This window comes from Polypterus senegalus, chromosome 9 (assembly GCF_016835505.1).
Source record: "Polypterus senegalus isolate Bchr_013 chromosome 9, ASM1683550v1, whole genome shotgun sequence".
NCBI lineage: Eukaryota > Metazoa > Chordata > Cladistia > Polypteriformes > Polypteridae > Polypterus > Polypterus senegalus.
In genome coordinates this window covers 137344627-137367379 of record NC_053162.1, presented here as the reverse complement: position 1 = coordinate 137367379, position 22753 = coordinate 137344627, and the positions used below count along the sequence as shown (strand labels likewise).

The following is a 22753-nucleotide window of genomic DNA, read 5'->3' as shown; positions in this document are numbered from 1 at the left end:
CTAATCAGTGAAATTACCAGAATAGATCAAGAATATGCCAGGTGTCCAAATGAAGCACTTCATAGGAAAGGATAGGCTCTGCATTCAGAACTCAACCTCTTGACAACTAAAGAAACAGAACAACTCATTTTTTAATGAAGACACCATTACTATGAACACAGAGAAAAAAACTAATAAGATTTTAGCTCAACAAATCCACAAGCTGGAAGCTCGCAATGCAATCCCAGCAATTACCAACACAGACGAAGACAAAATCATTGATCATAAAAATATAATGCACACATTTAGAGACTACTATAAGTCCTTATATTCTACTCAGTTTAAAGAAGACAATACACAACCTAATGTATTTCTGGATGCATTTCAGATACCACAATTAGATATTCTCAGTGCAGAGCAATTGGATATACCTCTGGCATTATCAGAATTATTAGATGTTATAAACTCACTTCAGAGTGGGCATGCAGCAGGCCCTGATGGCTACCCTGCCGAATTTTGTAAAAAATTCTCAATTAAGCTAGATACCCTTTTATTAGCAACATTTACAGAAGCTAGAGACAATAAAATTCTGCCTCAAACTTTTCTTCAAGCTTTAATTACCATCTTTCCAAAGCAAAATCATACAGATCAATCTCACTTTTGAATAATGTAATGTAAAGTGTAACAGATAGCCCGGACCACAGACAGACACCACGGTATTGTCACACAACATAACTTTATTCTACATACTGGCACAGCACACGATAACCCGCAGTGCTCACAATACCCTCACAGTACTCAGTCCTTTCTTCCCTTGTTCCAACAAGCTCCACTACTGTGCTCTCCTCCTAGCTCAGTCCACTGCCACCTAACTCCAGCTTCCGAGTTTTGGCAACTGTCTCCTTTTATAGAGGACCTGGAAGTGCTCCAGCTGTTCCCAGATTAGCTTCTTGCTGCACTTCCAGGTGAGACAGCAGTCCTGCACAGGAGTGCTCAGCCGTTCTCCATGCGCCCCCTGGTAGTGTTCGTGAGCCACAGCAGAGTTGAATGTCCATCCTCTGTGGCAATGTAGCAAACCCGGAAGGTTACAAAAGATACTCTCCAATGTCCTAGCTAGAAGGATTGAGAAAGTGCAGACACTTAGCTTCCAATCTTCGACGCCTGATAATGTGATATATTCACCCACAAAGTTAAACACCCTGGTGATGTTATTATTGTTGGATGTAGAAAAAACATTTGACACTGTTGAAGGGAACTGCCTCTTCACTATATTGGAGAAATGTGGGTTTGTTCCGAACATTTGTGCATGGATCAAACTACTGTATATCAGTCCAGAAGATTCATTTTGTATTAAAAAAATTAATTCATTGTACTTCAAACTAGAACATGGTACTAGACAAGGATGCCCCTTGTCACCACTGCTGTTTGCAATCACCATTGAGCCACTTACAGCTCACTGTCAAAATGCTTATGAGATAAAGGGGATTATCAGAGAAGGACTGGAACAAAAATTTCTCTATATGCAGATGATGTGGCACTGTATATATATAGTAATAATACTGTGCCTGGAGTCCTAACAGCCCTAACAGAATTTCAAAAGATTTCTAGTCTCAGAATTAATTTGAACGAAACTGTGCTCTTTCCGGTGAATTCTCAAGTACATTATATTAGATTGGACACCTTCACTTTTATCATTGCAGATCAATTTAAGTACCTAGGGGTATACATCACAAGTAAACATAAAGTTCTTTATCAACAAAATTTTGCTGTCTGCATGGAATAATTCAAGCAAGACTTGTATAGATGGTCTACCCTCCATCTCACTTTACCTGGAAGAATTAACATTGTCAAGATGAATATTCTTCCTAAACTTCTCTTTCTTTTCAAAACTTTCCAATATACATCAATAAATCATTTTTTTAAGAAATTAGATTCAACCATAACCTCATTTATTTGGAAATCAAAACATCCACGTATCCAAAGGGCAACCCTACAAAGACCTAAGGAAGAATGTGGCACGGCTCTACCTAACTTTCAGTTTTATTACTGGGCAGTGAATATACAAGCTATAAAAAGCTGGACATTGACACAAATAGATAAACAGACAGAGGCTTAGTCCGCAATAGAAATACAATCTTTCAGTACTTCTTTATATTCCTTGCTTTGTACCCCAATAACTACAAGTTATCTGCAATATACTAACAACCCAATTGTGCTTCATTCACCCAGAATATGGAACCAATGTAGGAAGTATTTTAAGATAGAGAAGCTTTTATCTGTGACACCTCTGCACGAGAACCACCTTTTTCCACCCTCTCAAACGTATGCAGTTTTTAATGTTTGGAAAACATTCAGGATTAATCACTTAGAGATCTGTAAATAGACAACATCTTTGCATATTACAAAAAATCACAATCCCAATTTAACTTTCCAGCAACATATTTCTTTAGAAACTTTGTTAAACAAAACCTGCCCAATTTTCCTCACCTCCCACCTACCTCTATTCTGGAAAACATATTGATCAGTTTTGAGGACTCACACTCATTTCTGTAATATATAAAACCATTCTACAGTCCCTCCCTTTCAAAGATCCAAGGGTACAGCGGGAAAAGGTTCTCTCACTCAACATCTCAGAAAAGGAGTGGAAAGTAACAATGCACAGAATTCACTCGAGCTCTATATACGCAAAGCATAGCATTATTCAACTGAAAATTATTTTCTGAGCAGATTTCTCTTGTTTAAAATTCTCCCAAATGTTTCCAGGGCAACATCCAACCTGCGAATGCTGCAGTCAATTTCCAGCCTCACTGGGCCACGTGTTTTGGGTGTGCACCAAATGAACATCATTTTGGACCAAAATCTTTAGATGCCTTTCAGACAGCCTTGGTGTAACAATCCCTCCTAACCCACTAACAGTTGTGTTTGGGGTACTCCCAGATGGGCTTAAAGTGGAGAAGGACAAACAAATTGTAATTGCTTTTACTACACTATTGGCACATAGACTTATCTTGGTCTACTGGAAAAATCCTAACGCTCCTATTCTAAGTTAGTGGGTAACTGATGTTATATACTATTTGAAATTGGAAAAAATCTAATTCGCACTTAGAAGATCTGCACAAAACTTTTTCAAAATCTGGCAGGATCTAATCAATAACATTTTAGAATAAGCATTTAAATTGTGGAAGCAGGTTCTTTCCCCTCTTTTACTCCATTTATCTTTATCCATCCATTATCCAACCTGATATATCCTAACACAGGGTCATGGGGGTCTGCTGTAGCCAATCCCAGCCAACACAGGGCACAAGGCAGGAAAAAACCAAAGCAGAGTGCCAGCCCACACACCCACACACCAAGCACAAATTAAGGTCGCCAATGCACCTAACCTGCATGTCTTTAGACTGTGGGAGGAAACCCACAGTCCGGGAGTACCCGGAGGAAACCTACGCAGACATGGGGAGAACATGCAAACTCCACACAGGGAGGACCTGGAAAGTGAACTCAGGTCTCCTAACTGCTAGTCAACAGCGCTACCACTGCGCCACCATGCCGCCCTTATCTTTATTCATTTATTAATTTATCTGTTTACTTATTTTTACTAGCTTTAAGTTTTACTCTGCTGGCCTAGCTCTCTTTCTCAGCAGTGGGGCTTGATTTGTTTCGAACCTTTCTTTTTTGTAAAACTTTGAGTTATTTGTTTTTAATGCTGTATTAATACCAATATTTAAAATTTTAGTAACTTTCCATGTATTCAATTTAGAATACAACAGTAATAGATGAAGTAATCTAAAACTGCTCATTTGTCTTTGAGTACATGTAAATGTCTACCTATATTTAAATGTCTATCCATTTAAATGCCAACTTTTATTAAACGTTTAATCTACAAGAGCCCTCACTGCACATAAAAATAAAATTATGTAAAGGCCATAAACACTAATCGTTTATTAAATGTTCCCTCATTTTATCTTTCTTTGTAACATCTATCACTCTTTGTGTTGGTGTGTCCCAGGCTGACCGCATTTGTGATGAAGTCATTTGGCAGCGCACGCCGCTTCGTCTTCATTGATCCTGCACATATCAGTGATGCCAAGAAATGGTTAGGCAGACACCAATTGGAAAATGGATGCTTCCAGAATGTTGGGAAACTTTTTCATAGTGGAATGAAGGTATGACCACAAACAAAATGCAGAATAGTAAAGTTTTTTTGTTATCAAAAAACATAAATTTAAAAAAACTGCAATCACCCACTTAACTCATCCGTCCACTTACAGGACTCCATATAATCAGCGTGGCACTTAGGAGAGGACATACAGGAGGACTGAACACTGAATAAGGTGCCAGTCCATCTTATGGCTCACTCACACACACACACATCCACACTCAGGAACACCAATTAAGAGTTTCCAATCCATCTAACCTTTTAATGTTGGGTGTGCATGGAGGAAACCTGCAGAATCAAAATGCAAATAAAGGATTCCATTGAAACTCCACACAGTCTCCACTGCACTAGTCAAAAAATCATTGAAGCTGATTTTTTTTATTATAATTTCTTCAATACTTCTTTAATAACTAATATTCAACATTATTAAGATCATTTATACCGCTCCTTATGGTAGATTTGTTCAAAGCCTTTGAGTATCATACCACTATACTTTCTAAATTTCAGCTGAATGCATTCTCAGAATACCTAAAAAACAAAATATTCACATTCTGAAAGTAATGAGGCAAGAATACTGAATTCTGTAAAAGTGTGTATTGACACATAGGGTGATGATTTTCAGGAATGTACAGTCCTCCATACAACAGACTTAAGAAAGGTGCACAAAAAGTGATTAGCCACTTGTGAAAGGTCTGAAAGAAACGTCTTTCTTACAGAATGAATGAAGTGTTTAAAATTGTAAAGGGAATTAGTACAGTTGGGCTGAATGTCCTGTTCAAGTTTAGATTGTTCTAATGTTCTAATAAACAACATTCTTAATCTACTAAAAGCAATAACAGTTTAGATTTAAGTAGCCATGAAAGGTTTAGCCAGATACTCTTTATTTTTTTTATGCTTTAAGATGCATTGGATCCTCATCCATCTTGTGTTTCAAAGTAAATGAGGACATTAAGAGGCAATACAGAGGATTGCAACCAGGAAATGAACAGTTATAAATGGCAGGAGCAAGGTCAAATAACAGATAGAAGTCAGAAAGCAGAAAAGTGAACATGAATCCAGTCAAAATGAAACCAGATATGTTAACCAAATATCAATATCAAAAATGTCAAAGCAAGAGGTCCTAATATTAAAGTCTTCCAGGAAGGGCCTTTCTAGATGAATTGTGAGTTTTAGGACATATATCTAATACACAAATGTCAGAAGCTAAGTGTTACCATCTTATATAGGTGGATCACGATGACACAATATGTCACCTGACCTCTGTGTCACATGACTGGCAACATGCAAAAAGAACATAAAGAAACTATAAACAAAATGGCCCGAGCCATACAAAGAAGGCAACAAAATGGCGAGGACCATAACACACAACAAAATGGAATTGTGAAAAAAGGGCAAAAACAAATCTTATTTACGCAAGAGTCATCAAATTTGATACAAAGAAAGATTACATGTTTTTTTTTCTATTATAAACAGTTCAGAGTCACATAGAATGATTTGGAAAGGTGTTAATGATAACAGTTAATAAAGCTTTTTTCATCATTTCTGTGCTTTTAGGGTGGAATTAATGATGAAATTTCTCTAACTGCATATATTACCACAGCTTTATTGGAGCTTGAAACCCCACTCAGCGTGAGTAATTGATTTCTTTTGTATTTAGGGAGGTTGAAGTGCAAAAGTTCAGAAATATAAAGTGTCATACGTCTTTAGACTGTAATGATTTCTGGCTACTTTGTATTATTTTAGAGAGTTTGGGATGTTTTTTCTCACTGGTTTTTACATCAATTTTTTGAATCTGGTGTATTCTTTTTGTTATCTCGTTGATTACATCGCTCTGTGTTCACTTCACTTTTTATGTATATGTAGTCTTTCTAATTACAGAGTGGCTGCTGGGTTGAGTGATGCTATCTTTCCTGTTTTATGGCAATGATTTCAGTGTTTTGTTTGTTGGTTCTATTGGTTTTTTGGAAATTTCCAAGTGGACTTTTGTATCCACAGTTAAAGAGATGAAAGTTGAAAACATGCAGATAATGCTTTGAACTTCTAAGTATTTCTTCATCATTTTACAGGATTCTATTTTAAATAACAGTCTTTCTTGCCTGAGATCATCATTAAGTAATGTGACTGATGTTTACACAAAAATCCTCTTATCCTACATGTTTACTTTGGCAAGAGATGAAGAGGCCAGAAGCTCTTTGCTTTCTTTTCTGGACAAAGTTGCTGTTAAAGAAGGTAGGATATGAAGAGATAAGTGAACATCCGAGATAGTTTTGTTGTGTTCATTCTAATATTCTATGAAATGAAGAAAAATGTACAATTCATCCTTCAACAATGGAGTGGTTGTTGGAAGACCTGAGGAGGGGAATACAGTCAAAAAAGTTTAAGTATTTCTGAAAGGAGAACTTATTTGTTTAGTTAACAGCTAAAATCTCACCTATCAGTTCCTTAAGAGCTTTCTGGGTCTCTCCTTTACTTTACTCTGTTTGAAGAGGTGCTTCACTGTTTCTCTGTTCACTCCCATCCACTCAGCCATCCATTTTCTAAAGTAATAATCCTAATTTCTACTACATTTTCTGAATATAATTCATTAGTTAATTGAACAAATTATATAGCCTTTTATAATGTCTCCTTAAGGTCTGTAGAATAAAGATATTTAATTAATGTGTTAAAAATGTTAGGGTGGGACATTTTCTTCAGTCTGGGAATGTTTTTTTTTTTTTTGGGTGGTAACAAGAAGGACATGGTTGCAGTCTCACTGGTGCATTATTGAATATGAACACATGCCCATTGATTTATATTTAATGATTGTAGATTAATATTTTATTTGGTTATTTACATTGTTTGGTGGATAGTTCAGCAATACTTATTTTCATTTATAACTTAGGAATTGAATTGTCAAATACTTTGCAGATAGTTTTATACACTGGGAACGATCTGGATCTAGTGAAAAAATCAACTCTGTTCAGGTGGAGATGACATCTTATGTGTTGCTGTCACTGCTCTCTGGACTGCCACTTCCACAATTTGATCTCGCTTACGCATCGAGCATTGTGCAATGGCTTGTTCGTCAGCAGAATTCAAATGGAGGATTCTCATCCACACAGGTATTTTCATTAAAAACTAGTCTTTATTAGATTACATTATTATTATTATTATAATTATTGAACATAGTACAGTACAATTGACAACGAAATGCAGGTTTTCACCTAACCAGATGTGCAAATAGAAGTTAATTACACATATACAGATAAATATAAATAAATAAAGCAGCAAGAAATTGTACAAGTAAGAGTAAATCAAGAGTATATGCAGAATGATTAGTGAGAGTTAAAATACAATATAGGCAGTGTAAGTACGGTATGGATAGAATAGTATAAGTATAGTAAAATATGAAAATGGTTTAAATAATTCAAACAGTACCGTTCAGACTGTTCTATATGTACAAGTACAGCACAACCTTGATAGTGCTGAGGTATTAAAGGTTCAAGAATACAGTGCAAATATATATAGGTCTACGATGTGTACAGAGCCCTATGGTGTCCATGTATGGTTTTAAGATGAGGCAGTAAGGATGGATTTTGATTTCAGCAGGGTGACAGTTACAGAGTAGAAGCTGTTTCTGAGCCTGTTGGTGCTGCACCTTAGGCTCCTGTACCTCCTGAAGTGAAAGGGGTCCCCTATGTTCCTGCACTGTTTGTGTGTAGGTCTCCTCAATGGCAGGTAACAAGGCACCATTGATATGCTGGGCAGTTTTCTCCACCTGTTGAGACTTCTGGCCTGAGAGCGTGCAGTTACAAATTTGAACGCCTAGGGACTTGAAGATAGAGGCATGCTCAACCTCAATGCCATCAAAGAGCTTCTTGGTCTTTATGTTATTCAAGCTTGGATATTGTTGGAACCTCTTTTCAGTACTCTGACTTATCATTTCTGCTAATGAGGCCTACTATTATAGAGAATCCCTGCAAGTATCATAAATTACACCGGCTGTTACAGACTGAAATCAAATGTATGTTTTTATTCCAAAATAGTAAGACTAAGAGCAGTTTACTTATCAAAACAGAGCGGTGCAGGATTGAACTCACGACCTTTTGATTCCCAGTCGGCAGTTGATTCTATTGCGCCACGGAGGCAATCATAATAAATAGGTGTCAATGTCACATGTTAAGGCGGCTTTTTGTTTCTGCAGTTATATCTATACTAATAAAAGGCAAAGCCCTCACTCACTCACTCACTCACTCACTCACTGACTCACTCACTCACTCACTGACTCATCACTAATTCTCCAACTTCCCGTGTGGGTGGAAGGCTGAAATTTGGCAGGTTGATTCCTTACAGCTTCCTTACAAAAGTTGGACAGGTTTTATATCGAAATTCTACGCGTAATGGTCATAACTGGAAGCAGTTTTTCTCCATTTACTGTAATGGAGATGAGCTTCAACGCCGTGGGGCGGAGTTTCGTGTGACATCATCACGCCTCCCACGTAATCACGCAGTACATAGAAAACCAGGAAGACCTCAAAAAAGCGCTCAAGGAAACATGCATTATATAATTGAGAAGGCAGCGAAACAATAAGAAGCGAGTTCTGCTACTTCGGAAACAAAGCACGATGTAAACCTACACTTTAAATTAAGTTCATAGACAGGCTGCCGCTGGCGTTTGTAATTTAGTGCCTGCCCATATAAGGCCATCCGTCAGCGGCAATCCAATAGCAAACTGCCACGGGTAAATATTCACGGGTGAAGGACTGTGCTTATGGAGAGGAAGATGAGATGGTCAGGGTGGTGTTTGACACAAACTCAGCGAAACTGCCAGAGAAAGTTTTAAGTGCCAGGACTAAGGTAACATTAAATAAAGCTATGGACATAGCACGAGATGGCACCAGCACAGCTGGGAACCTTCGATGCAAGTACACCGAGTGGCTCACGTGAACTGATGCAGTGCACAGATAAAAGCAACAGTTCCAAAGAGCTGAACAAAACCGAATTACACAATTGAAAAGGCAGCAAAAAATATGAAGCGTCTGATAAGCATATTCATAAATGCAGCTACTGTGGAAACAAAGCACACGGTGGAAAAAGTCAATGTCCCGCTAAAGGAAGACAGCGTAAAAAAAACCCGTGCATGCAGTGTGTCACATCACAGATAAAAAGGAAGACGAGCTGTTTATTGATGCAGTAAGGAACTAATCGATGAATGAAACCTCTTATCTTTACAACGATTGACAAACACGGAATGTAACTTGAACACATCGTACAAATACGAGCCTGATTGAAAGAAATAATGATAATCAAATCCTTGATGACAGCAACATTCAATAACACTCACAAAACAATTACTGTATATTGACAATCATGTTACGTTATTTTTAAAATGTTCCCTTTTCTTTTTCATAACTTCTACTTCTCCACTGCGATACACGGGTATATATATAAATGTATATCTATAGCCCGATCTACAATACATACTTTAGCATAGACAAGCGGTGGCGCAATTGTAGAGTCTTGCCTCCAACGCCGAGGTTCGATTCCGAGAGGGGATGTACTGACTATGTACGCGCTACCGATTCATTTTACCTTCCCATCTCCTTGGTTTGGGACGTATGAAAAATATTAGGTTAACGCAGAATCATGTTACGTTATTTTAAAATTTTCCCTTTCTTAGCACAAGCACAGTTGAGAAGCTTCGATGCATGTACTCCATAACGCGTTAAAAAATAACGCATTTAATCACACTTTCAATTCCAAGCAAACGGGAACTTTTGTCAATGCATGATTTCCTGGTACATCCATTACACTGATGCACACATCACAGCTACAAAAATGTTAGAGTCGGAATAAAGCGTTCCTACGACTGATCATTTCGACTACCCGAAGCCTTGATAAAAGCATGGTTTTGTGCACACTGAAAAGCAAGCAAAATTAGATGCATTACAGAAAGCGGACTTTGTGGCTCTTACTGGGGATCATTGGACTTCCGTGACCGTTAGTAATTCTAAATACATCTAATTACAAAATGTTCAATGATCACACTGTTTTAGCCTAATGTACAAAATAATTTTGGCTAATGTTACTCAGAGTTTAAAGAGTAAGCTGGTCAAATTACCTTTTATGTTTCTGACTTATTTTTTAAGAAGAAAACTGCACTATATGGTGAAATTTTGGTTATTATTATTTAAAGACAATACTATTCTGAAAATGTACTTAAAGTACTTAAACTACCACTTTATTTTTAAGTCTGCCCAATTTTAACCAGGGATGATATTTTTGTTTCTGTTTTGAATTCAAATGCAGTTTAAAAGCTTTTTTTCAGAAATTAAAACAGCTTCAGTTTACAATATTCATGTCCATGTCTATTATTTGATTCTGTAAGCCCACTAAAACCGTTTTAAAAAAAAAAAAACATTTGCGATTTGGGGCAAATTTACGTGTGCGATTACATACGATTAATCAAGATTAATTCTTACACAGCCTCTAATTAATTGGATTAATTTTTTAATCGAGTCCCACCCTAATATATATATGTAGATATATATATGTAGATTTGTATATATATGTGTATATATATATATGTATGTGTGTATATGTATATATATATAACTGTATATATATATGTGTATAGATGTGTATATATATATATATATGTTTATATGTATATATATGTTTATATATGTGTCTGTGTGTGTGTGTATATATATATATATATATATATATATATATATATATATATATATATATATATGCCAGCAACACTCATGACAATTACAAAACAATTACATTGTCAATCATGTTACGTTATTATTAAAATGTTTCCTTTTCTTTTTACTTCTCCGCTGCCAATCGCAGCTATTTTGCTATATATATATATGTATATATATAAATAGATAGATATGACAACAACACTCATATCAATGACAAAACAATTACATTAACAATCATCTTACGTTATTTTTAAAATGTTTGCTTTTCTTTTTCATAACTTCTTTAACACACTACTTCTCCGCTGCGAAGCGCGGGTATTCTGCTAGTTTTGGAATAAAAGTGAAATTGTTGTGTTAGATTTGTACCTTTTGTGAAAGTATTTCTTTGATATTTGGACTTCAGGCTTCATACATTATATAGTTTATGCCTACATTTTGTCATCTACTACTAGAATATAAAAAATGTTTCTGTTTTAACAATGTGTTTACACAGATTACTGTAGAAACGGAACAGACATGAAATGCGTGTGTTCCAAACAACGATCTATTATTTCCACTCTAAAACTCCACTTCACTCCCAGAAAATCAATCAAGGCATGAGCTGGGAGAAGTTCGTGCACGTTCTAAGTCGGTGGGGGGATGGAATAGCCGGCTGCTTGCAGCCTGATTTTATCAGCACATTTAGATGACAAAAGACGCTGGTGAAAAGCTGTGAACGATTTTAAGAAGCGATTTAAGGTGGGACGGATTTACGAGTTTTTTCGTAGGCTCTGGTAATTCTAGTGTTAAAAGAATGCAAACATATCTTCCTCTTCAAAGGAGTGCGCATCAGGAGCAGAGAATGTCAAAGAGAGAGAGAGACAGAGAAAGAGAAAAGCAAACAATCAAAAATCAATAGGGCTGTTCGGGCTTTTAAGTATGCGAAGCACCGACGGAAAAAGCAGCTGCAAGGAAAGGAGCAATGTGAAGGTAGTCTTTCAGCATTTATTAGAGGAGTGTCCGTATCCTCTAGGCCAGTGTGCGAACAGCCCCTCTGCTCACCCCCCCTCCATCAGGAGCAGAGAATGTCAGAGAGAGTAAGAGACACAGAGAAAAGCAAACAATCAAAAATCAATACGTGCTGTCCGGGCTTTCAAGTATGAGAAGCACCGCATGGGAAGCATATCGTATATCATTGAGGAGTTTTATTTAATATGTAATACGTGCTCTGATTGGGTAGCTTCTCTGCCATCCGCCAAAAGCGTCCCTTGTATGAAATTAACTGAGCAAACCAACTGAGGAAGCATGTACCATAAATTAAAAGACCCATTGTCCACAGTAATCCGCAAACCAGCAAAAAATCAGTGATATATATTTAGATATGCTTACATTTAAAATCCACGATGGAGTGAGGCAGCGAAAGTCGAAGCGCGATATAGCGAGGGATCACTGTATATATACAGTATATATATATATACTGTGGAGCCGACCCAGACAGACAGGCGGACATGTTGTTATCAAACCACCACACATTTATTTACAATATTATTTATAATAATATGGTCACTAAGACCCAGTCCAAAGTAGTGCACAAACCCCAAAACACTCAGTCCTGGCCACAAATGCCTTTCTTCTGGCCACCTCCACTCTCTTCTGCCTTGTCCTCCTTCCACCCGACTCTAGCCTCGAATGAAGGGAGACGGCCCCTTTTATAGAGTCCCCGGATGAGCCCCAGGTGTTCCCGGCATTCCTCCTCTAGCCACACCCCAGCGTGGCGGAAGTGCCAGCTGTCCTCCCAGCAGCTCTCCGGGCGCCGTCCTAATTCTTCCCCCCAGCACTTCCTGGTGTGGCGGAAGTGCTGGGGTAACAGGTCCCCAAGGCATTGTGGCGCCTCCTGGCGGTGACCACGGGCCCCCACAGGGTGGAGCTTCCATGCCCTGTACCCGTGGCCCCCAAAGCAACCAGGAAGGCGACCCCCACGTGATCCAGGGTGGGCACAGACACACATCCGGTCCCTCATGGCGTCCCGGCCGGGTCATGGCCCCTGGCATCTCTGACAATACATAGATATTGATATACATTGTAAAAGACTCAAGAGGAGACAGCACAAAGGTTTGGGGTTTTACGGCCCCGTATATTGTAGACGATCCACAATAAAAAAAGCAAATAAATGGTCAAACTGTAAACACAAAATTGGTTCATAAGCGTGATGCCGATCATGGCGTCGGTGGCCATTTTATGGAGGAGGAGCCGGAAGTGGAGGAATGCTGGGAAGGGACCGTGAGGGAGGATGAGATTGATGACGTCAGCAAAGATGGAGGAGGAAGGACGGAAGTAACGTAGTGCGGGCAAAACCCAGCTTATGGTGGTGGAGCTTCTTTTTTCCTATGAGAAAGCAGAGGGAGAAAGTTGGTACCCCGCCATTCCCTGCCGGCGAATATTTTCTTAGGTGCGTTAAGATCCGTCCGCGGTCTCCCACTCGCACATGCGTGACACGATCCCCCCCTTAGCCCAAGACCGTCAGGTCGGGCGGACCTAACCGAGAGGTTGTGGATACGAGAGAGGGCATCTGCGTTGGCCTGAAGGGTGCCCCGACGATAAGTGACGGTGAATTTATATGGTTGTAAGTCCAGAAACCACCTGCTGACCCGCGGATTCGGCTCCTTATGTAGGGATATCCACTGAAGTGCAGCGTGATCAGTCACCAGAGTGAATTCGCGACCCAGCAGGTAATAACGGAGATGGGTCACCGGCCACTTAATGGCCAAGGCCTCCCTCTCCACCGCCGCATACCGGGTTGTAGTTCGCGGCCTCCTCCTCGGGAAGGTCATAATAGGCCCGCTGTGCGGGTCCCTCCAGGTAAGGCGCCAGAATGGATGCCCACTCGGACCGCTGCCACTCGTTCCGGGTGGCCGTCCATTCAAAAATGCCCAAATACGACTCAACGTCGTCTGTGTCGGTCATAGGTACCAGAGGGGGAGGCGTCGGTCTGGGCGGGTCTGGCTTTGCTCGTTGGGCCTCTGCCAGCCTGGCCTTCGTAGCCTCCAACTCCCGGGTGGTAGCGGCTTGCGCTTGCTGCAGGGGTTGGAGTTGGGCATTCATCCCCTGCAGCACGGTATTCAGGTCCTGTCCCTCGGTCATCTCTGGGGATCTTCTATCCTGCCGACTACACCAATGTAAAAGACTCAAGTGGAGACAGCACAAAGGTTTGGGGTTTTCCAGCCCCGTATATTGTAGACGATCCACAATAAAAAAAGCAAATAAATGGTCAAACTGTAAACACAAAATTGGTTCATAAGCACCAGGTGGCCATTTTATGGAGGAGGAGCCGGAAGTGGAGGAATGCTAGGAAGGGACCGTGAGGGAGGATGGGATTGATGACGTCAGCAAAGATGGAGGAGGAAGGGCGGAAGTAACATAGTGCGGGCAAAACCCGGCTTATGGTGGTGGAGCGTCTTTTTTCCTATGAGAAAGCAGAGAGAGAAAGTTAGTTCCCCGCCATTCCGTGCCGGCGAATGTTTTCCCGGGTGCGTTAAGATCCTTCCGCGGTCTCCCACTCGCGCGTGCCTGACAACATATATATTGATATATATGACAAGATGAAGACAGACTAGACAGATAAACAAGAGAGGTTGGCTGTTTACTGCTTATTTAGAGTTGTAATGTATCGTGGCACAGATAAATAGTTCTACAATACCAAGTCTTTAATGATGATATCCAATGTTGTGTGGAGCTTTTGCTGCTCCAGGTTCAAGTTGAGGATTCTTCTTCCATTGAAGTGCGCATCTCTTTGCATGTGCCATGCTTCCTTCAATTAGACCCTTTTCTGTGTCATCTGCAACTTCGGAGAGAAAAACATTACTCTTTGTGGCACAAGTTTAGATGCTGATGTTTCATTCTTGAAGTAATGCCTGCTTCTCAGACTTTGCAGACTGCTGCCGCACAGCTTTAGCTTGGCAGACTGAGTCTCAGCTTTCAGGTCTGGAAGTGAGGAGATTGTTGGTTTTCAGCTCCCCAAATGGGGAGAGGCTCATCAGTATTTTAGTTTCATAGAGCTGGTTTCAGAGGAGAATTTGAGAGCAGAGTGCTCACCTGAAATTTTCCTCAGAATTACCCAGAGTATCCTTAGAGAGAGTCTCTGAGAGAATATTCTGATGGAATGAGTGCAACTAGTTTATAAGGGAAAATGTAACCTCTCATAATTGGATTAAAGTAATTTCCAGTTTTGAAATCAGTGTTTTCCCATAGGCAAATTATTTTGTCTATCATAGTTGTCATTCCTTGAATTATAGGGCTTTGTTCTTTCTTGAGTTTATTTCTGGCTCAAGAAGTCTGTAGAGGGGCCTTTATGAAGATGGCAGTTTAATCTTATTTACACATTTGTTATCAGGTGAAGTACTGGCAGATCCTGTTACAAGCTAGTGTCATTACTTAAAATCGAACAACTGAGATATTACCGTTGGTAGTCTTACTCTTCTGTCAATCTGAAGTTATTTTAAACTGATTATGAGGTATAAGTTAAATAACTAAGTCCCCAAAAGGTCCTATTTTACATCTTCTTGTGAGCATATACACATTGGTTAGTTTACCTGAGCTTAAACATAGTTCATCTTAATCTTTGGCTCCCATTTGCATATTTCCCACAATTCTCTGTATTAGCAAGTATAATTGTAACCTTTGCTTGTCTGTCAGCTAAATGTTATATGCTTGGTTAAGTAATTTTCTATAGTCTTGGTCACATAGTTTACTCACTTAAAACCTACATCTTATCTAAACAAAACACTCAAGTAAATATTACAAGTTTCAGTTGATAAACTAAAAAAGCACTAAGTTTTAATCCCCATTAGTCTGTCCTTAGAAGAACTGCTTGTTTTTGATATAGTAGTAGAAATTCTATGTGCAATTTTGGCAGGCTCATTTGTGTGATAGAATGCTAACTCAAGGCTGATGACACTTGTCAGCACCATTACATATCCCTACCTTCAAAGTCTCTGTCACCAGTGGTCACTTCAAACTCCTTTGAATGGTTCACAAAGTCTTCAAAATGGCGAGGTATTCCTCATTTCTGCAGTGGATGTGCAACTGGTGACAAAGACACATCAGTGCTGGTGTTGAGAACTTTGTTGTCAGGTTGCACAGTAGAGATTTTGAAAGGTGCATTGTCTGATTCCAAATAAGGCATGTTGAGATCTGGGCTGTCATGCATTGCAGCTGAGATATTTAATGCTGTCTTTCTATGTAGTAATATGTGATCAGGTGAAATTCCTTGTCGTGGAGCTGCAGATGTCATTCTTTAATGAAGCAGCATTCGAGGTGTTTATCTCATCTTTGAGAATCTCCCTCAAATGCTGCTGTGTAGCAGCTCTACTATCTGTCTTTTCTCTGTATGGTCTCATGCCCTGCCTCATATACTGCTCACCCAGGGTCTATGACAACCTGAGCTACCTCCATGAGCCTGAAGCTCCACCCAGGCCAATGGAACTTGGCACATGGACAGATTGTGGTGCAGCTACAGAGACAGCAGTCTCTCCACTGTCTTCCTTCCTGTACTGATGCTGCAAAAGGCAATCCAGATCTCAGTGGTGAAACTCTCCAGTAACTCCTCAGAAGAGCGCAGCAAGTCCATTTTGGGTCTCTGCAGTCCTCTGCATTTTGCTAAGTCAGATTGTAGATCTTGTACCACTTCTTACATCAGTGTAGCACTGAGCCAGTACAGTGTTCACCAACATCAAGTGCCAGTGAATTCTTGCTCTTTACATTGCTATTTTATGTAGCTCCCTGTCATTACAAGGACTGCTTACTTTTCCTGCATAATTTGGAATTCAATGTACAACTTCACCAGGCTTGCTACTTATTTGCATTATGGAATGCCAGCTCATGCTGTGACTTATCCCCAGGGCTGATGAAGCTTATCCGCACCATTATTTTTAAGTTTTGCTCACCTTAGTCTTAGGAGTTTTAGATAACAAGCATTTGAGCCTTTGAGTAGCAAGTAAAAGTGAAAAGTACAACAAAGAAACCCAATAGAACCAGACCTCTTTTCTGTCTTGAAATTAATAAAATTCAAAGGCTTCTTCTGAAAGCTGCATTCCTGGAGAAGGAAGGGACCCCTAGCATTGAGATGGATCTGAAAAACAGAAGCACCGCAGCTGGGGAAAGTCTAATTGCATTAGCGAGACCGACACTTTTGAAGACTTTAATTACTAGGAGATCCTGCAACTATCTAACTACTGAAAGCACAATATCTAAGCTTTTATGTCACTATAAATACCTACTACTAGCTTTCCCCCGTGGCACCACCCGCATAGTAGTAAAACAGAACAAACTTTCAAAATCAATAAACAACCAGGTATCACTAGCTAAGTGGAGGCAAGGTACACAGGTAGACTGATTCAAACGGAGGCTGGCACATAAGAGAGGATGGCCCTTCCCAGCTCCTCACTTCTGATGTCATGCTTCCCCCTCCCCTCGGCCCGCAGCCTCTGCATTCACATTAGTGTGAATAAATCGCTCCTGCAAGTGAAGTATGATAATTAGCAGGATGGCAAAAGTAGCAAAATCAGCCGGAGTGTTCAAGCAAATTATAAAAAAATACCCAATCTGAATCTGATTTTTATATATATACATATATATATATATATATATATATATATATATATATATAGTGAGAGACCATATATATATATAAAGACTAGCTATATTGTGCAATGTTTTCATATGACATTTTCATGCAATACTAATTTTTGTTCAAAACCGTACATCATATAATATACATTGTGGAGCCAACCCGGACACAGACAGGCGGACATGTTGTTCTTCAACCACCACATGTGTTTATTTACAAATACTATTTACAAATATGGTCACTCAGACCGAGTCCACTAGTGCACAAAACACCCCAAACACATTCCTGGCCACAAATGCCTCTTCTTCGGGCCGCCTCCACTCTCCTCTCTTGCCTTGTCCTCCTTCCACCCGACTCTAGCCCTGAATGAAGGGAGTCGGCCCCTTTTATATTCTCCCGGATGAGCTCCAGGTGCTTCCGACACTCCTTCATTGGCCACGCCCCAGCGTGGCGGAAGTGCCGGCTGTTCTCCTGGCAGCTCTCCGGGTATCGTCCTTATTCTTCCCCCCAGCACTTCCTGGTGTGGCGGAAGTGCTGAGGTAACAGTTCCCCAAGGCATTGGGGTGCCTCCTGGCGGTGACCACAGGCCCCTACGGGGGGGGCTTCCATGTCCTCAACCCGTGGCCCCCAGAGCAACGAGGAAGGCGGCCCCCACGTGATCCAGGGTGGGCCTTGACCCTCTTCCGGTCCCTCACAGCGTCCCGGCTGGGTCGTTGCCCCTGGCATCCCTGACAACATCTATATATAATTTTTTTCGTCTTCTTTAGGAGAATACAACAATGATGCTCTCATGTCAATACAACCAACTTCACAAACCTTATATACATCCACTCAGCTAAGAACAGTAGTAGTTCAGTTGTGCGTTAGAAGTTGACAAATAAAGCCTATATAATGGCACACGCTTGCAAATTGTAAAACTGCATAAACATTCAATAGCCAACAAAATCATTACTAGTATTCATGCAAGAGAAGTCGGATTCCTTCTGTGTATTAAGTTAAATACTGGTGATGCTTCAGCAAGTACATTACCATTCATTTTGCATTGATGACTATTTCCAATAGTTTTAGCATTTGCTATAACTTTAAATAAATATCAGGGCCAGAGTTTTGGTCATGTTGGAATAAACTTCACTTTGTGCATATTGTATTTAATTAATTAAAATGTATTTTAATTTCAGCATTTGATTTTCCTTAAATTTGTAAGCCTTTCTGAAAATATGTTTTATCATTATGGGTTTTTGAGTGTAGATTGATGAGAAAAAAATGTGAAATGTGTATATTTTAACTTTTATATTCAATAAAGTGTGCAGAATGTTACGGGTTCTACGTACTTTCTGAATCCACTGTATGTATGCCTTCCACTTTGTCAACTACACAGAAAAAGTCAATATATACTGTAAACAAACAATGCTCACTTTTAATGCCAAGTTGGTATTAGATAAAATCAACAGATTCTTTAATATTCAGATCTGTTTTTTCATGAGAAACAGATGAGTAGGGTCAATAAATTAAAGTTATTATTGGCTGTATAAATGGAGCAAGTTTTAAAATGATATGCTTTTAAGAGCTCTTATTGAACTTGACCATCTGTTCCAAGAGTATGGCCAATATCCACATTCTTATTGATTTTTTCTTCTGCAGGACACAGTTGTAGCGCTGCAGGCTCTGGCTCTTTATGCTGCTCAAACTTACAAACCTGATGGTTCCAGCACAGTGACCATTAGCTCTGCACAAGGATTTCAGGCACAGTTCCATCTGGACCAAACCAATCGACTGCTCTATCAAGAGAGGTCTCTGCAGGAAATTCCTGGGACATACAGTGTTCAGGCAGAGGGTGATGTATGTTCTTTTGTGCAGGTCAGTGTCTTCAATCTCTTACACATCAAGTGGCTTTTCTTTTGTTATTTTTGCAAAGTCAACTTTTGCACTTTCTGAAAGAGAAACCCAAATTAAAACCTAAAATGTTAGTATTACTGTATAAAGTATAGTTTTTTTGTTTTCAAACAATACGTTCAAACAAAACTTTTATTATTATTATTCATTTAATACATTTATCTATTTAAAAATGTAATCTTAATTAATCAGGAGATGCATTGTGTCTTTGTGGACCTGGAGAAAGCATATGACAGGGTGCCTCAAGAGGAGTTGTGGTATTACAGTAATCCCTCCTCAATCGCGGGGGTTGTGTTCCAGAACCCCCCGCGATAGATGAAAATCCGCGAAGTAGAAACCATATGTTTGTATGGTTATTTTTATATATTTTAAGCCCTTACAAACTCTCCCACACTGTTAACATTATTAGAGCCCTCTAGACATGAAATAACACCCATTAGTCAAAAGTTTAAACTGTGCTCCATGACAAGACAGAGATGACAGTTCTTTCTCACAATTAAAAGAATGCAAACATATCTTCTCTTCAAAGAATGCGTGTCAGGAGCAGAGAATGTCAGAGAGAGAGAGAGCGTGAGAGAAAAGCAAACAATCAAAAAATCAATACGTGCTTTTGGGCTTTTAAGTATGCCGAAGCACCGCGATAAAGCAGCATTTTTTAGAGAAGTGTCCGTATCCTCTAGGCAAACAGCCCCTCTGCTCACACCCCCTCCGTCAGGCGCAGAGAATGTCAGAGAGAGTGAGAGAGACAGAGAAAAGCAAACAATCAAGCACTGCGTGGGAAACAAATCGTATATCATTGAGTTTTATTTAATATGTAATACGTGCTTTGATTGGGTAGCTTCTCAGCCATCTGCCAATAGCATCCCTTGTATGAAATCAACTGGGCAAACCAACTAAGGAAGCATGTAGCATAAATTAAAAGAACCATTGTCCGCAGAAATCCGCGAACCAGGGAAAAATCAGTGAAATATATTTAGATATGCTTACATTTAAAATCCGCGATGGAGTGAAGCTGCGAAAGTCGAAGCGCGATATAGCGAGGGATCACTGTATATGAAGAAATTGGGAGTGGCAGAGAAGTATGTAAGAGTAAATAGGATATGTAAGAGGGATGTGTGACCGTTGTGAGGTCTGCAGTAGGAGTGACGGATGTATTCAGGTTGGAGGTAGGATTACATCAGGGATCGGCTCTGAGCCCTTTCTTATTTGCAATGATGATGGACAGGTTGACAGACGAGATTAGACTGGAGTCCCCATGTTGCTGTTTGCTAAAGATATTGTGATCTGTAGTGATAGTAGGGAGTAGGTTGAGGAGACCCTGGAGAGGTGGAGATATGCTCTATAGAGGAGAGGAATGAAGGTCAATAGGAACAAGACAGAATACATGTGTGTAAATTAGAGGGAGGTCAGTGGAATGGTGAGGATGCAAGGAGTAGAGTTGACGAAGGTGGATGAGTTTAAATACTTGGGATCAACAGTACAGAGTAATGGGGATTGTGGAAGAGAGGTGAAAAAGAGAGTGCAGGCAGGGTGGAACGAGTGGAGAAGCTATGTTATATGGGTTGGAGACGGTGGCACTGACCAGAAAGCAGGAGATAGAGCTGGAGGTGGCGGAGTTAAAGATGCTAAGATTTGTATTGGGTGTGACAAGGATAGGTAGGTTTAGAAATGAGTACATTAGAGGGTCAGCTCAAGTTGGACAGTTGGGAGACAAAGTCAGAGAGGCGAGATTGCGTTGGTTTGGACATGTGCAGAGGAGATACTGAATATATTGGGAGCAGGATGCTAAGGATAGAACTGCCAGGTAAGAGGAAAAGAGGAAGGCCTAAGAGAAGGTTTATGGATGTGGTGAGAGAGGACATGCAGGTGATGGATGTAACAGAACAAGATGCAGAGGAGAGAAAGATATGGAAGAAGATGATCTACTGTGGCGACCCCTAACGGGAGCAGCCAAACAAAGAAGGAGATTTATTTAAAAATGTAATGTATTTTGCTTTCTGGAAACCTTAACGGTATGCAAACGCTGAAAGTTAATATATAATGCTGATGTATAAATTTTGACTAAGCTGATTTGTTAGAATATTGCCCTTGTGGTCCCCGGCCGGGACGCCCAGGAGGACCAGAGGAGGGCTTGTGCCTCCTCCAGACCGCGAGGGGGCATCCGTCCTGGTTATGTTGGGGGCCTCGGGTACAGGGCTTGGAAGCCCAGCCCTGTAGGGACCCGTGGCCACGATGCCGGAATATCCCGTGTGGTCCCCGGCCGGGACACCCAGGAGGATCAGAGGAGGGCTTGTGCTTCCTCCAAACCGCGAGGGGGTGATCTCCCTGGTTGTATTGGCGGCCACGGGTAGAGGGCTTGGAAGCCCAACCCTGTAGGGGCCCGTGGCCACCGCCAGGCGGCGCCCAGGTGCCTGAGGAACCCTGGAGCCCAGCACTTCCGCCACACCAGGAAGTGCTGGGGGGAAGACGACAGGGGACACCTGGACGGCTTCCGGGTGCGCAGCCGGCACTTCCGCCACACTGGGGTGTGGCCAGGACTGATTGCCGGGAAGCAGCTGGAGCCCATCCGGGTTCCCATTTAAGGGGCCGCCTCCATCCAGTCAGCAGTGGATGTCGGGTGGAAGAGGACAGAGCTGGAGAGAGGACGGGAGGCAGCCAGGAGAAAGACAGTGGAACTGTGAGGACTGTGCTTTGGGGAATCGGTGCTGGAGGCACTGGGGTTGAAAGTGCACGTAATTGTTGTAAATATTAGTGAAAATAAATAGTGTGTGGTGGAACTATGTTGTCCATCTGCCTGTGTCCGGGTCCCAGTTCACAACCTCAAAAAAATATCAAGAGAGCCCATTCACACTTTAGTATTTTTCTAGCATTTTAGCATTTGACCTGAACCGTTTGAAAAGTTGTTTAGCAGTGTTTTCAATGACACTATTCAAACCTAGCATCAAGTGGATTAGGAAACTTTTGCATGCAGCAGTTTACAAGCACTTTTAGCCATACGCTTACTTGATTGAAGTCAATAGTAACACTCTTAAAATGCTGTAAAAGAGAGTGTTTTGGGAGCCTTTTTATAGGACATCAATGCCACATCCTGGATAAAGCAGCTCATTGAAACTAGAAACAAAAAATGCTGGTGTTGTTGTGCAATCATGATCTTCTAGTGACAGCTATTGAATGACAGATTAAGGTACATAACCTGCAATCAGGTAGCAAGAATTCAACAAAAAGTATAAGTATACCATAGTTCAGTGACACAATAACAGTCTTGAAAACAAAGCATTTTTGGACACCACCCCATGGACCCCATTTCTTCAGTCAGTCAATCAGTCATTGTCCAGCCCGCTATGTCCTAACACAGGGTCACAGGGGATCTGATGGAGGCAATCCCAGCCAGCACAGAGTGCAAGGCAGGAACAAACCCTGGGCAGG

General features: G+C 40.6%; 1 protein-coding gene across 1 annotated transcript in view; it reads left to right on the top strand.

The window, feature by feature from the left end:
- The window catches only part of LOC120535853 (alpha-2-macroglobulin-like protein 1), a 136431-nt gene that overhangs the window by 98956 nt on the left and 14722 nt on the right, over positions 1-22753 (top strand). Inside the window, exons 26-30 of the mRNA XM_039763968.1 lie at positions 3986-4142; positions 5690-5764; positions 6202-6364; positions 7043-7236; positions 19076-19291. Coding sequence (XP_039619902.1) covers positions 3986-4142; positions 5690-5764; positions 6202-6364; positions 7043-7236; positions 19076-19291 — 805 coding nt within the window. The remainder of the gene's footprint in view (positions 1-3985; positions 4143-5689; positions 5765-6201; positions 6365-7042; positions 7237-19075; positions 19292-22753) is intronic.